Source organism: Aphelocoma coerulescens, chromosome 2 (genome assembly GCF_041296385.1).
Source record: "Aphelocoma coerulescens isolate FSJ_1873_10779 chromosome 2, UR_Acoe_1.0, whole genome shotgun sequence".
Classification (NCBI taxonomy): Eukaryota; Metazoa; Chordata; class Aves; order Passeriformes; family Corvidae; genus Aphelocoma; species Aphelocoma coerulescens.
Window position 1 is genome coordinate 55,136,496 of NC_091015.1, and position 16,357 is coordinate 55,152,852.

The window sequence follows — 16,357 nt, forward strand, 5'->3', positions numbered from 1 at the left end:
TGCAGGACCAGGAGTTGGACTGATGATCGTAGTGAGTCCCTTCCAGCTCAGAATATTCCATGATTCTAATTCTTTTGGGAGGGGGAGGTGCTTGATATTTGGCAGTACATTACTTTTCTTCAACAAACATGTTTAAGCTTCTGCTAGAACACCTGCTGTTTCTTACCAACTTTCTGCTCTAACACTTTTGTAGGTAAGGAGATCCCTGGCCAAGCTTCCCTTGTCTTTGATGTGGTTTTGCTAGATCTGCATAACCCCAAGGATGGTATTGCCATTGAGAACCAGCTCGTGCCCGAATCTTGCGAGCGGAGAAGCCAGACAGGAGACTTTCTCCGATACCATTACAATGGCACACTTCTGGATGGCACATTATTTGATTCCAGGTAACCAAACCATTCAACTCAACCGACTGCATTTCCAGTTTGACTCCTCTGTCTTGTCCATAATATGCTCAAACACAATTCTTTGCTTTTCCTTCCTTTTTGAAAATTTTGAGTGGACTTGGAGTCTTTTTTAAAGGCTCATAGAAAACTTTTCCATATGGGAAGGAGAAGAGCTGTTCTGTACCGTGGCATTGTCACAGACGCCATCTAGGGGTGGTGATCCACCCAGTGAAGCCGTGTGCTTTAGACACACAAGTGTGGAGACTCTTTGCCTTATCTGCCAAGTAGGTAATACCGCTGAAGAGAGAGAAAATAAATATGATTTCCATTTTATGCCCAGAGAATTGTGAGCCAGTGTGCTAGTGGCTAGTGTGAGGTTAATCATATTTATACTTGAAAGCTGTTTGCATTTTGAAGGCTAATGTCTTTCAAGACTGAATTACAGAACTGCAGAATTCAACAACAGGGGATTTCTGTGATAAAGGAAGAGGGATTACTGTGACAGTAAATTCAAAGCTCTGTGGGCACATGAGTCTCATGTACAGAATCCTATGATGAATAATACCCTTGTAGCTTTCCGTGACTTTTGTTTGCTTTTAGTGGAACAGTGCTTTACTATCCCACTCCAGCTTTCAGAACAGCTGGCAGAAGTAGCTAAAAGAAGGTGAAAATGAGCCAATGTAAAATGTTTTACAAAATATGCTCAGGGAAAAATGTTTAGTACTACTACAGCAGCCATCACTGTTGACCTCGATTTACAGTTTGGGAAAGCTTATAGGTGAAGAATTTAAAGCTGATCCACAGTGTACCTATTTCTCTTTTTTGAGATGTAAGTATTCTCTGTAGTAATTAATCAGTTTTTGAAAATAGCTGTAGTATTTATTTAAGGGTTGCTGTCAAGAAATAATAGTAAATGCTTTGCAGACAGCAGCCCCAACATCATTCTGAAATGCTGACAGTCGTTAGAGGGCTTGTTCATTAAAACATGGTATCCTGACCTCCTGCAGAATTCGTAAATGAAGAAATGGAGTGGCTAACAATAGGGATTGAAAACCCTGGAGCTATCCAGGACAAAGTTTCTCACTAGTACAGGGAGCATGCCAAAAGACCTGTGAATGGCCGGAGTTGAAAGCTCTAATAATTTTTTCCTTTTCCTTTTTACTCTGAAATATTCGGCTGCAGAACTGCCCTGGGCAGCTCAGCCAAGGCTGTCTGGACTTAGAGCAGTTGAATAAAACCCTGAATTACATCAGGGTCTGGTCCTGCACTGGTTTAGTTCTTTCCCAGAGCTACCTTGTAAAGATGAATTAAAACCTTTCTGCCTTCTCTTTCTTGGGTTGTGCTTTCGTGTAACATGCCTTGAAGGAAGGCAGAAGACAGTCATGTCCTTGTTATAAACATCATTTGTTGTTGTAGCCTTGTTTTATTCTATCATTAGGTGTTGAAGCAGGTCCTTCAATCTGTGTGTAAGTGGTTGGCTTGGTTTGGAAGGGAGGGATGGTGTTGATACTGTTTTGTTGTCATGACTCATTTTAATGTTGAGCATCCCAGGAGAACCTATTTATCCCACCTGCTTCTTCTAGTAGTTGAACTACATAGCTGTGGTTGCAAAAGGAGGTAGTCTGCAGGGTGTCTCATGAAAATGAAGCACTTACCAACTATATCTAGTTGATAAGTGCTTATTAAATTAGTGTCAGGGCAGATGAAATTTTAAAGGAATTTTTTTTTCAGTCACTTGTCAAAACCTGTTTTCTGTTTAGTCTACAATACATAAATAAGTGTGATTTTTCTTTCAAGAATTAGTAGAAATGAATTTGCAAATTTGTTCATTAGCCAGGGTCTCACTGCTGGGTAATCAGTGACCCATGCGTCACTGACTGATGAAACCTGGTGGCCTGGATTCGTTGAACATAGTTCCTTTGTGCCTCCCTGGTGCTGGTTAATGACTGTGTGTTTCACCTTAACTGATTTAAGAATTGTGCTGCAGAGCTATTGCAGGAGTCCATGTTTTCTTGAGTACACCTGACACTGCTAAAATGCAAATATTTTCCGTAGTTATTCACGAAACCGTACGTATGACACCTATGTTGGGAAAGGTTATGTGATTGCTGGAATGGATGAAGGTTTGCTAGGTGTATGCACTGGTGAAAAAAGAAGAATAATAATCCCCCCTCATCTTGGATACGGAGAAGAAGGGAGAGGTGAGCTTGGCTTTGCATTCAAGTCTTCTGTAATTGATGAGGTTTCCTTTGTTGTTTAGTTCTTCTGTGTATACCTTCATTTTGCTGGCATTTGAAAGGTTTATGAATTAGTTCATTATTTTATGGACATCAAACTGACAAGACCACATCCAGAATTTGCAGGATTATTTTAATTAACTAAATAGGTAGGACAATAAGAATACAGAACAATCTCATGTAACTGGTAGCCTGAACTCATTTGGGTAATTGGTGTTTCAGGCAGACTGGTACTTGAATGCCAGGAGCTCTGCAGATCTTCCTTCCTGTGTGTCTTAAACTCTCTATCCTGAAGGAGTTCATCATGTAAAGTTTTCTTCCCCATTCCTTCCACAGCCACAGGCTTTGTGGACTTCTAAGCCACCTCTGTAAATGGTGGATGCATGTAACAGTGAAGTAACCATGTATATGTAATATACAATTAACATTCCTTTGGGAAAACTCATTGCTATCTAAACAGATTGCTGTGAGAGGCTGAATAGGATAACCCTTCTAACTGATCACAGCGTTGTGGCTGGTGTTTCAAAAAGTGCCTCCTGAGATGTTACTTGGATAAGTGATTTAGAAGAAAAGCCTTTCTTGTGGGAATGCAAGATCTGTGCTGTTGATTTGGAATTAGACTCCTTTACCAACAAACTGCAAACCTAGGCCTGGATGTGTCTTGTCAATCCTGGTAATGCACATAAGCCTGGGAAGAGGGGGAAGAAGTTGTCCACTTTTAGGTTTTTTAAGGAACTTTAACCTTTCACATATAATGACGTTCCTTGGAGCATGAGAAGTTCTTGAGAATTTCGATGATCAATCTTGAATTGGTACACAAAACAAAAATGGGTTATTTAGGGTGGATATTGCTTCATTTCTGCATAATTTAAAAATTCAGAATAATGGAAGTTTTTCCCTTCACCACTGAACTGAGTGCATGTTTAATGCTTTCCCCCATGTTGTTTTTCCTCCTCTGGATGTAGCTTGCATCTGTTGCATCCTTTAATTCTGAATGAGAAGAGCAAAATGACTCAGTGGCAGACACAGCAGGAATACATATTCCTACAGGGTGCAGTACCTGGGCATCATATGCCTGTTTGGGTACCATTTCTTTCTCTATTTGTCTAATTTGCTTCCTATTTAGGAAAGATTCCAGGATCTGCAGTGCTGGTCTTTGACATCCACGTGGTGGACTTCCACAACCCCTCAGATTCAGTCAGCATTACTGTTCACTACAAACCTTCCAACTGCACCGTACTGAGCAAGAAGGGAGATTACCTGAAATATCACTACAATGCTTCGCTCCTGGATGGAACTTTGCTAGACTCCACGTAGGTGTTTGAATGACCTGGTAGGGAAAATACTCCCAGCAGCTGTGAAGGCAGAATGAAGTTCCTACAAAGCAAGCTAGCAGGGAATAAAGATTTTTTGTTTAAACTGAGTATTTATGTAGAATGTATTTTTCTCTATGTCTGCCTGCCAAAGATATATAGGAGGAGGAAAAGACGAAAAAGACAATCTGTCATAGCATAATGAGAGAACTAGGAACAAAAAGGGTGTAGGAGTGTGTTGGAGAAGAACATAAACAGTGTGTGTGATGAAACTTGTTGCATGGCATCCTGTTTAAATGGGCCAGTTCAAATGTCTGGGCCAGTTGTGCCAGCACAAGACAGGTCTCATAATGAATGAACCGTCCAGGTTAATTCAGTTTCTTGGGTTCTTTCTTTGTGCTCTGTACTGATTCAGTGCTCTGAGAGAGGTCTGGTAGGGCTACTTGTTGTGGTTTTGTTAAAGATACCTTGAGTGTGGTTTATAGTAAATGGTCACCTGTCATGTCTGTAGCACACGTTGGTGCTCCTGTGTTGTATGAAAACACTTCATATGTATTAAAGTGTCACTTTAAGTGTCAGCATGGAGAAACTATCAGAGGGCTTGATCGTGGCTGTGAGGATAATTGGCCTCTTCCTCCTCCCTGTTGGCAGTAGGTTTATGAGGGAAGCAAAAGATTGCTCCAGTCTGTCTCCTGTAGAACTGAAGTGAGCCTGGCACACAGCTACAAGAATGTTTCTGTTAGCTTCCTTTTTTTTTGCCTTGATCTTTTGAATAGTGCAAATCATCCAAACAACATTTTATTTTTTGGAAGGGAAGCTGGGAAATGCTATTTTTGACCTGGTTATAATTAACACAGGAAACAGCTCATAGGTTTCACAGTGTACACAATAGCTTGCAGAGCTGAAAAGCTGCCTTAATTTGGAGCACGTGGTGCGATGCTGTAGGCAAGGATGTATACAAGTACCATGTTTGGATTCAAAACACTGTTTATATGTCCCATTTTGTAGCAGGAGCCAAGGGATGTCGAGACCATCGTACTCAAAGCAGTTTTTAGAGAATCAAAGATCATGAATCATGTGCTCCTAATTTTAAGGCTGACCTCTTAGCCACTGAATTGTTTTCTTTCCAAATAATACTCCGTTGTACAAGCATGTCCTGCAGAGGCACAGCCAAGCCAAATAACCAAAGAAAGGCGAGCAATAAAGAGCCTTAATGCTGCACACTCTGCTTTTAGAATCACAATACATGTTTAACTTCTGGGCTTTTAACTTGGGATATTTTCTAATTTTAGAAATGAGCCACGAGCAGCAAGGTATAATTCAAAATTTAATATGGTTAAATAGCAGTAGTAGTAGTAGGTATTTGTGTTAATAACTACTACATTATAGTGGCTGATTTCATTCAAGAGATGCCTGATCCATGGGAACACACTCAGTTCCCTATATAGAGTTGGTGGTCCTAGGATGAATGTACATCTGGAATTTTTACATCTGCTGAAAAGGCCAATTACAATAGTCAAAATATGTGAAAGGCAAAAGCCCTTATTTCAAGATAAAATACCTTAAGGGTGTAATTGGCACAATTAATGATTTTAATTGGATTTCATTCAAGAAGCCTATACTTTTAGTGCCAGAGGACATATCAGCAGCAGAGAAGAAGCACACTTATCTGTGTGGTGCTGGCTGTAACTTGAGAACAACTTCAGGTAACTGTTTGGTAGAACAAAGCATTGGGCATTAAGTTAATTTTGGCAATGACGGGACACTACTAGAAACTGCTACTTCTGTGGTTAATTTTGAACAACAGAAATTCTCTATTAAATGGTGATTTTTTTTCATTTTTCCCTTCCTTTCCAGACACAGCCTTGGCAAGACCTACAACATAGTTCTGGGATCTGGTCAGGTGGTGTTGGGGATGGACATGGGCCTTCAGGACATGTGTGTTGGGGAACGACGGACAGTCGTTATCCCACCTCACCTTGGTTATGGAGAAGATGGAGTTGGTAAGTGCACATCCACTTGGCATTCTTGAGTTACAGAAACTCAGGCATGCATGTTTTGTTAGTTCATATGTATAAAATCATAAAGTGACTGTCTCTTAGCTGCTTGAATGGGATTTTTTTTTTTGAGGTTTTTCATGTCATTATTTTAGACACTTGCCCTCCACCCCATTCCCCAGTGGAATGAGCATGCTGTCTGTGTTGCATTTCAAGTCATGCTGTTGCTGTGGCCAATAGAAAGACCATCACAGTACAAAAGGGAACATGTGCCCCCAGTAATGTTGCTTTGTCAGAACAGAAAGCTCCAGGCAGTCTGGTGTTGCAGAGGGATGCAAACACTGTTTTCCATGATAGGGAGTTGGGTGCCTGTGTTTGGACATGCGACATGTTATTCAGGAAACAAAGCTGTAGGGGGCTGGTCAGCACTAATATGTTAGGAAATGCAAAGAAAACTCAAAATTCAGAAAATACATAAACTGAGTGTAAGATGTGAAACAGTGTAATGGTGCTGTTAAAACTCCAACACAAATACATTTTAAGGCAGCTTTTGAGCATTGAGGCTTACCAATTTTTAATGGCAGGGACAGCAGTAATAAAAAGAATGATATAGGAGTGACAAGAACTTCCATGTCCCAGTATGTTGTTTCTGGTCTTCTGAGTTAAAAGGTTTGAGGGAAAGCTGTCTATCAGGAGGTCACCACGATCACCAAATTCTGATTTGTATGGAAACAGCTGCATAAGTTGCTATGTTCTTTGAACAGCTCCAGAACGATCTGTAGTTTATAAAGACTGTCAGGCATCATATGCAGAGCTCAATGGAGAATTAATTTGCATTAAGAGATAAGAATGTGTTTCCACTTGTACCTGTCTTCTGTGAAAAATTAAGAGTATTATATATACGCAATGTTTTATACGTGATTTTCTATATTATACATTCTATATAATTGCATAGCTATATATAGTAAATTGAAGATTTCCCCATAGCATGAAAAGTCTGCTGTGTGAAATACCTGTCATAGGTATTTGCCATCATTCCAGTTACATTTGATACACATGTTCTGAAACATTTCATGATTTGTTAATGTGTTAATATATACCCAGCTATCTGAAGAAATTGCTTGTTTGCAGTCTCTTGCAAACAGAAGATTAGAAGTGAGCTTGATTTTTCTTTTTCAAGACTAAATTAAACTCCTTCCATGGTTTCACTGGGGTAATAGCCCAAGCTGCTGCAATACTGTTGAGTCTCACAGAAGTATGCTGCTTCACAGTGTATTGGTGAGATAAAGGAAGATTAATTATTCCCACAATTTTTAGTCTTTAAAAGTAAAAAATGCATGCAGTTAGAATCACACAATTATAGAGTGGTTTGGATTGGAAGGGACCTTAGAGATCAATTAGTTCCAACCCCCCTGCCATGGGCAGGGACACCTTCCACTAGACCAGGTTGCTCAGGGCCCCATCCAACCAGGCCTTGAACATTCCTAGGAATGGGGCATCCACAGCTTCTGTGGGCAATCTGTTCCAGTGTCTCAGTTTTATTATGAAAGGTTCCTTTTATGATCACCCCTGGTGAAGTGAGCAGGAAGATTTGATGGGCTAGGGATCACACCAGAGAAGTGCCTTTTGGAGCAGGAAGATAAATTTAATTATGGATTAAAAGGAAATATCCCTTCAATGTGTGTGAGGATAAATACCCTTCTTTGCCATTTGTTGTGACAGAAGGAGAAGTGCCTGGTAGTGCTGTATTAGTTTTCGACATCGAACTGCTGGAACTGGTATCTGGCTTGCCTGAAGGATACATGTTTGTATGGAATGGGGAAGTCTCTCCCAATCTTTTTGAAGAAATAGACCAGAATCATGATGGAGAGGTTCTTTTGGAGGAGGTAAGCTGAGACAATGAAAACACCTGCAGTGGTTTTCTTCTACCACCATCAGTGCCAATGTTGAAGGATGGAGTTTTTCCTGATCTTTTTCTCATTTTCTGAAATGATGTTTGTCGTCAAGGGAACAGGAAGGCAGGGTGTCAGCTAAAACATGGTTATCCATCTTTAGAGATAGAGCCAAAAAAAACCAAACGGCCATACTGTGCAAGATCATTTACTGTTGTGGTTTCCTTGGTCAACAACAAATCCTTAGGGTGTAAGAGGAAGAGTTGATATCCAACATTCCTTTGCCTTCCTGTATCAGGCTGCATTCCTTGTATCAGCCTTCTCAGTGTCTGTCTCAGTGTTAATTGGCAGTTTATGGTGAATTCTTGAGCCAAAGCTGAGCCTGCAGCAGTGCATCCAGGGACTGTCTAATCTCTTCTGGAGCCTGGCAATGCAGTGGCCACTCCTTACACGTGTAAATTGTGTGCTGCGCCATCAAGTTCTTCCCCTTGCTTGCTTTTAAAATCTGCATTGTGAGAATGTCATTGGGTATCTCAGTTGAAAGCCACTTGCTTTTGCCACACCATCTCTGAAAACATAAACCTCTGTGAGGTTTTCCTCGGCCTTTTCTTTCAACTGAGCAGTTCTATTCTTTTATTCTCTTCTGAAGTCTTCTTTGTCACCTTTCTCTATCCTTCTGTTTTGTCCCTTCTTCTTTGTCCCTTCTTTTCTCTCTGGAGTGGTGCTGCCTGCAGTGCTCAAGGGGCAGATTGTGGCCCTGTGGAACAGCATGAAATGCCTTTGAGGATTTTAAAACCTAATAGGGTAAAATTGAATTCTTGTTTTCCCCTTTCCCAGCACTCTCTCTTCCACCTATTTGTTTTCCTTCCATCTCCATCTTCTCTCTTATGTTTACCTGCACGTCTGTCCTTACAGGGAAGTGAAGAGCTTTTACTGGTTTAGACAAAGAGGTAGGATGAGGCTGTTGCTGTCTGCAGCAATCATCCTTCTTGTGTGTTGCTTCCTCTAAGATGCAGGTGGGTGGGTTTCTGCTTTACAGTGTGAGCTTCCTGTGTTGCCATGCAGAATTACTGCCCTCTGTCCATACAGAGCTGTTCCTGTATCCAACTGTCCAACCCCTCTTCCTCCTAAATTATGAAAAAGAAGTTTTCTTGTTATGGGTCCAAAACCTACTAGAATTAGTGAGGAAATCCCTGCTGAGCTCCACAGAGTGATTTAACTTCACATGTCTGTTCTAATTAGTCCAGTTTGGGTGGTAAACTTAATGGGGTAGTAACAGTGTCCTACGTACATTTAATAAGTAGTAGAATGCTGGATAATCGACAACAAGTAAACGCTGCTTTTGTAAATACTCTTCATTTTCAAATGTCCTTTTCACTGTGAGCTGTTTTCTTGTCCTTTCCCTCCTCTTAGTTTTCAGAGTACATCCAAACTCAAGTTGAAACTGGCAAAGGAAAATTAGCTCCTGGCTTTGATTTTGAAAAGATTGTTAAAAATATGTTTGCTAATCAAGACCGGGATGGAAATGGTAAAGTTACCGCTGAAGAATTCAAGCTGAAAGATCAGGAGGCCAAAGAGCAGCATGATGAACTGTAAAGATAAGAAAAAACCCCAAGAATCCTGAGCTGACCTACTGTTCAAACACGTGTACCGGAAGGGGTTTTGGCAAGCATGGTTCTGGAAGGATAGCCCTCAGATAGCTTGTGTCTGCCTGTGCCTGCCTGTGCCTGGGTGTGGGTAGGCTGTTAAAATAGGAAGAGATTTTCAGTTGGAATTGTTAGTAGATCTGAAAAAAGTGTTAAGTGCCTCAAGTGGGATGTACAGACAGGTAAGGAGTGTCCTTCTGTATGTGGTATCATGAACCACATGTGTATGTGGGGTCTGTTTTTATGCTAAAGATCTGAAGTCCTCATTGAACAATATGCAGTTAGTTGGGTGGATGATAGAGAGAAAACCTACCAAGTGCTTTTAAAAGAGTTTTAAAAAACCTTCTGTATCAGAAATATTTGTGTAGGAACATGAACCAAAATATTCCCCGTAAAAATAACCTGTAAAAGTTGTCATCTGTTGATCCCAGTTCCTTTCAGAAGGCATGAGCATTCTTCCCAGTAATTAAACAAACTCACATGGATTTTTGCCAGCAGAAAATCTGATTTGCAAATTGCAGAACATGGCTGTGCCATTGCAAAATTTACATAAGCTGTGACTTAGATTAAAGAGACCTAGAATTGATACTGTGTATGTGTTGGGTTCTTACCTCACGGAATAAAAGTTTTCTACCACCTGTACTGTGTTGAATTAGTAACCTTGACTCTTGCTGGCCAGTGTTCCCATCAGTCATTCCAAAACCTTTCTAGCTGCAACCTTATTTATAGTTTTGTTAGACATTAAATATTAGCATACAGGGTCCAAATGCTGTCATAAATAGTGGACACAGCTAATTTTGTGTTGGGCTTCTGTCTCCTATTTTGGGAATTGCTAGATTAAGGAGTAAGTACTTAGAGCTTAAGCAGCAGAGCAGTCTGCAGTGACAAACAAGCAAACAGACAGTGATAGAATCAAGGAACAGGCCCATCTGTTTGTGTGTGCAAACGTTCTGGCCTATCCCTCAACACAAAGTCTGCCCTGGCAATGCTGTTCAGATTCTGTGACTTGAGACAGTCACCCGTTAGCTCGACAAATGCAGCAGAGCTGCTCAGTACTAAATACACGAGACAGACTCGTTTTCTGGAAGGCCATGGGATCCCCCTCAGTGCACAGCATGGAAAGAGCACAAACAGAGTGAGACACTGTCAAAGAGGAGTAGAAAGGGAGTTGTGCTTCCATTATTAAGCTTTGTGTCTAGTTTCTTGCTTTCCTTGGTCTGTACGTGTGGGATGCAAGTCCCTGAGATGCTCTTTCTAAAAACTGGTATTTCAGTTGGATGAAAGCATTTTGTATTGGTTTTTAATGCAGTTCTTACAAAAAGTGCAGTGAAATATTTTTTTGAGTTTGATACCATTAAATGTTGGATAACTGATCTTTTTGTCAAATAAAATGTTGATCAACTGTTACTTTTAAAGTTTCTTTTTTTTTTCCAGCATTGTGGTGGGCTGGGACCATGAGTTGAAGCAAATATCCTTCTGCAGCTCTGCTCTTGTACACAGCAGGCTTACCCTGAATATGTTCAATACTGCTGTTAATGTCCAGGAAAAATATTTTAAACAATGATTATGGATGATTTTATACCAGATGTAAAAGTTGTGGATATCAGTGACTGGCACTTCCATTCCAAAGGTTTATGTCCAGAATGGCTCCTCAGAAGCCTTACCATCTTGTGAAAGCAGCTCTCTCAGCAGGCTCTTTTTCCCTTTTGCTTTACTTGGAAGCAGACTGCTCACTTTTTGCTGTGGTTCAGTCCCTTCTGTGTGGTGACAGACCTGAGAGAAGGAGTGGGAAGCAAGTTGTGATTGGAGTACTGCCAGAGGCAGAATTCAATGTGGAAACAGCTCCTTAATCTGTTCTCATACGTACCCCCAAGAAACCAAGTCTGTCTTGTGAATATCCCCCCTCCTTTTGGGGGGTTGGAACTCAATGATCTTTAAGGTCCCCTCCAACCCAAACCATTCTGTGACATCCTGAATTGTTGTGTCTGAGAAAACCTTAGTGAATGAACCCAGTGTTTCTGCGTGGAGGAATACTCCAGATGGATCCCAGGAGGTGGGCTGGAGAATTCCTAGTAAACCAGGGTAACAGAGTTGTCCCCAGGGCAGGTGCAGGACAAAGAGCAGCACTGAACTGCAGTCAACTGGTGATCCCAAAAATTGCTGTGCTGGATTTTTTTGGAAGTGCTTGTCAGTGATGGGATAGCAGGGATGACCTTACCAGTGCCTCTGGCTAGGGTAAGTACATCTGAAATTCTCACGCCATTGCTCCTTAGGACTTGGCAAACATGGCTTATGATCCATCTAAAGATGTTTTTCCTTCGAGAGGAAGTTTTTGTTGCCCCCTCACTTCATGCCTCCAAGCGTGCAGGTTGCCATTTTGGAAATAAGACTGCAGCTTTGGGGAGAATCAGAGAATATATGGAAATCTTGCTGCAAAATAATGGTATTTATACTGGGCATTGCCCAGACCAAGGCATCAGAAGCCAGGTCTGCCTGGCTATATTAGGTTGAACTGCTTAAAATCCAGAATTTCTGATCACTAACAGACCCAGTCATTTTCCTTTCTGCTGGCAGCTATTGGCTTCTCCCTCAAAGGAAAACTTGGGGCCACCTTCCTCAGCAAAGGGTTGAACTTGGGTCGAATCTTCCATCTATTGCTTGTCAGGGTGTGTGGCAGCCCCTAAAAGTGAGGGCAGTCTGCCTTGCCTGCTCACCCAGCCTGGGCGCAGGGGGAGCTGGCTGGGAAGTGAAATTGTGCTGGTGTGGACTGGAAGAGCTCAGCACAGCCCCTGCACCCCCAGCTCCAGTGATAAATAAATCCCTGCAAGTCACCATCCTAGTAGAGAAGGTGGCCTGTGAGGAATGTGGATATAAGGGAGATATTTTCTACATCAAATTGTAAAATAATTTTTTTAAGGAGAAAATAGCTATTTAGAATTAATCTAGCAATCTATTTAGAATTTATCTATTAGCATTTTATTGTTAGCATTTAGAATTTGCCTATTTAGAATTTATCTATTAGTGTCTATTATCTCCTAGTATTTAGAACATAGCTATTTAGAATTATCTATAGAGTCTCTCTGTTTTGAATTTATTAATTTATAGAATTAGTATGTAGATAATTTTTTACCATACTTAACTGAGATAACTTTATGAAAATAGATGATAACTCTCAAGGGTCATTAATAGCCAGATGTAAGTGGGCTTAGCTAACGAGGGCCTCTGCAGAACTCAGGCTGTTTCTACTCCTCTAATGAAGCAGGCAGGTGCTATTCTCAGAGCTGGCAGCTGACTGCTCTTAGGAAAGGAAGTTGCTGGCAGCCAAGGCTGGCAATTGCTGACTGAATTGTCAGGGGCTCAGTGGAAAAGAAAAGGAACATGGGTGCATACCCAGAAAAATCCAGGTATTTATGAATATTTTTTCTGTGTGATTTTTGTGTCTTAATATGATAGCAGTACTTTCTGCTGTGTAACTCCATATGGTCCAAATATAACAGATGTTATACTTAAATCAGAATTTGCAGTTGTTGAACTTGAATATTACATTTTTCTGTGTGAAAAAAAAATCTAATTTTCCTTTAAGCTTAAAAATGTCATATTTAGCTAGTAGGGGGTGCAAGGTTTTAGCTCAGTTCAGCACTACCAGTGTTTGTTTGACAGTGAGAGGACATTTGAGCTGGCTGCAACACCTGCTAAGAGAAGGATTCATTTTCAGCTAAATAAAAGTCCCAAATACTTGACCTTGGTCATGTACTGCAGACAGAACAGATATTGTGAGTAGAGGAAGAAAAAAGAGTAACATTTACTTAATTTTGCTTATTCCTTTCCTTTAACTTTAGATATACTCTTTCAGCTATGGGAAAATGGTCAGGAAAATGTGTATCTTTCTTTCTAAACTAAATCATAAGTTAAATAAATTTTTAGGGTTGCAAAATGTTTCTGGTTAGAAATTTTATTTAGAAAGATGTACTTACTACTCACAGCATTTCTTTCTTAAAACTGAAAGGAGAATCTCGATAGCAGTTACAAGAGCTAGACTGGCTGGAGAAGGACGACTTAACCTGTAGCTGTAGAGTTGATTTTGTTTGCAGTTAATTTTGTTCATGGTTTTGGAGAGGCAACTGATAATATAGATTCTTATTTCTAGCCAACAGTCTAGTGATAAACCAATGGGATTTTGATAAAGTGGAGGAGGATGTTTAAAAATGCATCCTGTGTTTTCCCTTAACTACTACATAAGCAAGAGTTAACGGTTGGCAGTGGGATGTGAGACGATGAGCAGACATTGATAATCTGCACAGAACTATGGAGGTTTTTAAAATCTGACCTCCTGGTTCAGGTTGATTGCATAAGTAACTGGTTTCTTCTATAAAGCTGTATGAATGGCATTTCAAGAAGTAAATTATTTGGCATAAAGATACCCTTTGTACAGCAAATGGGTTCTATCAAGTAACTGCAATGTGGCTTAATTGCCTTTAAGTGCTAGCAAAGGTTTACTGCTCTAGCAGATCCTTAACACAGGATGTGAGACTAACAGGATTTAATGATAGGAGAAAAGTGTGCTGGAGATCTTAATTTAGCTGCATCCTTGTGGAAGGGCAAGAATCCTTTTCTTTAAGTGATTGTCCTTACGGATTGAACATTTGGTGACTGAACATGCATCGTCCACCTGCTTGGAAGTGAGATTGGAAAATCTTCCTTACATAATGCTTGAAACATGGTGGCTTGATCTGAAATCCTCTACCAGTTTTAGACGTCCATGTAGTTGGAAAACCATCACATTTCCTTCTGATATGTGTAGGTTTTAGGGAGGCTGAATACTAATTTCAGTAATTCAGATTAAGATGTAGTTGGAGATCTGTTGTGGTAACTGCTTTTAAAGATGCTTCCTAGTCCTTTTCTATATTGCTCTGCATGTGCTCTTCTATGTGGTTTTGTTCGTTTATTTGTTGGGTTTTGGTTTATTTTTAAATTGTGGGTTGAACAAGATCATCATGCTGAAGGAGTGGTGGCTTGCTCACCTGCTGAGTGAGGCTGAGGAAAAACTCTGGCGAGAGGATCAATGAGTTTATGTGTATCCTGAGGCAAGTTGGATGGAAGCATGGGACACTCTTTCCTTCTCAGAAACACCACACAGAGACACCAGAACTGCCCTCCTCCTTTTCACCATGCTGGGATAGTCAGGGAAATCCATTACACTTGTAGTCAGAATGCCAGAGTGTTGCTGATGCATCTCGTGCTGTGGAGCTGTGACTATCAGCTACACTTCACATTCTCTAGATTTTAGCTGTTATCTGTATTCCAAAGATAAACTGCCTGTAAATGGAAAACTTTGTCCCAGTGTAAACTTTGGGAGTAATGCCTGGTAATTAGCCTCTTGCAGCTAGAGGTTGGTTGAGTAAGCAGTGCATCCAAACACCTTGGTGTTTTTCAGGCCTTTGCCTTTTGGACTTTTATTTGGCAGCTATGACAAAAGAGCCAGCATGATTGCATGTTTAAAAAAGCTCTAAACCCAAGAACCACTAACCTGACTCCCCCCCCACCCCAAACCTTAACATCAGCCCAGCTAATGTAAATTCTGCAGGTGCCTAAAACCCCAAATGTAAACTGTTAAAGAAATTGTGTCTACTGAGCTCCCCTGGAAATGCTGCAGCATTCCCCAAATCCTTGCTGTACCTGGGTGGTGCAGACCAAGCCACTGGGTGGGCAGCCCATGCCAATGGCCATGGGGAGTCACACGCAGCATAGCCCTGCTTGTCCTGCCCACGGTGCTGAAGCTGCAGTGCTGGCACAAGAGGGGCTGTAGGAAGGCTGCTCCCTCTCTCCCAGTTTTGCCGTGATCATCCTGCCCTCCTTCCTGCCCCAGGAAAATGGAGGAGACAGGGAGAGAGGCCACAGGGACTGGGCTAAACTTCACACCCAGTGCCTGTAACTGCTGACTCAGCAGCTGTTGCTGCTGCCTTCAAGCTCTCACCATCTTCTGGCTTTGGCTGACAGGCTCTTAGCAGCTGTTGCTCCCATCTCCTTCTGTCCCTGGCACTGCCAGGGTGCTTTCAGCTCTTTGAGGTTGCTGCTGCTGCCTGAGTCATTCCTCTGGAATGGAAGGCAGCCAAGGCACTATCCTCAAGATCCTTGCCTTGGTTGTCCTACTGGTTTTCTTCGGGTCGGCTTCAAGGCTCCCACCTCTGGCCTCCTGGCCGCCCCTGTGTCAGGACTAGGGAGTGACATGACTGTAGGTTCTGTACAAGGAGGACATCATCCCTCAAACACTCTGCCTGTTCAGATGCAGGCTGGAATTTCTGAAAGGTCCCTGTGCTCAGCAGTTCCCTGATGGCACAGCATGTGCCGCGTGATTTGTGAAAGGATGCTCACACTGCCCCAGATTGTGCATTGAGCCTCTGCCCTGCATTCAAAATACAGGGATGATTTAATTTCATTTTACTGCAGAGGATTCAGAGGTGGGGTATGGAAACTACTCTCTCTCTCCCCTTCTTGGAAAAATTCCAGCAAGGGTGGTAACAGATGTAAAGCTGCTCATTTGGAAAAAATATGTCTGGTCATACCAAGTCAGAAATTCGATAACAGACCACAGGCTGTAGGGAAAGGCCATTTCTTGAGATGTGTATTAATTCTGGTGGAAGAGAATGCAGAACTAAGCTCTCCTGTATTTTCATTACAATTCCTCAGTGTCACGGGTTGGGTTTGTAACCGGGCAGAGGAAGATGGCACAGTTTCTGCTCTGTATAAAAGAAAGCAAAGGGGAACAATGATTATACTGCGCATTAGGGGAGTTGTATGATTTCCTCTCTTTTATTAATGGATTTAGTACAGCTGAGACCTCACAGGACCAGGGTCACAACATCATCTTTAACTTATCCTGCAACATATC

The 16,357-nt window shown here is 41.5% G+C and overlaps 1 protein-coding gene across 4 annotated transcripts in view; it reads left to right on the forward strand.

The window, feature by feature from the left end:
• FKBP9 (FKBP prolyl isomerase 9) overlaps nt 1-16,357 on the forward strand; it is a 44,706-nt gene that overhangs the window by 7,694 nt on the left and 20,655 nt on the right. Inside the window, exons 5-10 of one of the 4 annotated variants that reach the window (XM_069007565.1) lie at nt 194-383; nt 2,439-2,584; nt 3,747-3,933; nt 5,791-5,936; nt 7,653-7,816; nt 8,738-9,214. In XM_069007565.1, the coding sequence (XP_068863666.1) occupies nt 194-383; nt 2,439-2,584; nt 3,747-3,933; nt 5,791-5,936; nt 7,653-7,816; nt 8,738-8,764 (860 nt within the window). In that variant the 3' untranslated portion in view covers nt 8,765-9,214. Of the gene's footprint in view, nt 1-193; nt 384-2,438; nt 2,585-3,746; nt 3,934-5,790; nt 5,937-7,652; nt 7,817-8,737; nt 9,215-9,235; nt 10,876-16,357 lie in introns of those variants that run through there. The other 3 variants (XM_069007564.1, XM_069007566.1, XM_069007567.1) reach the window with 3 other exon arrangements.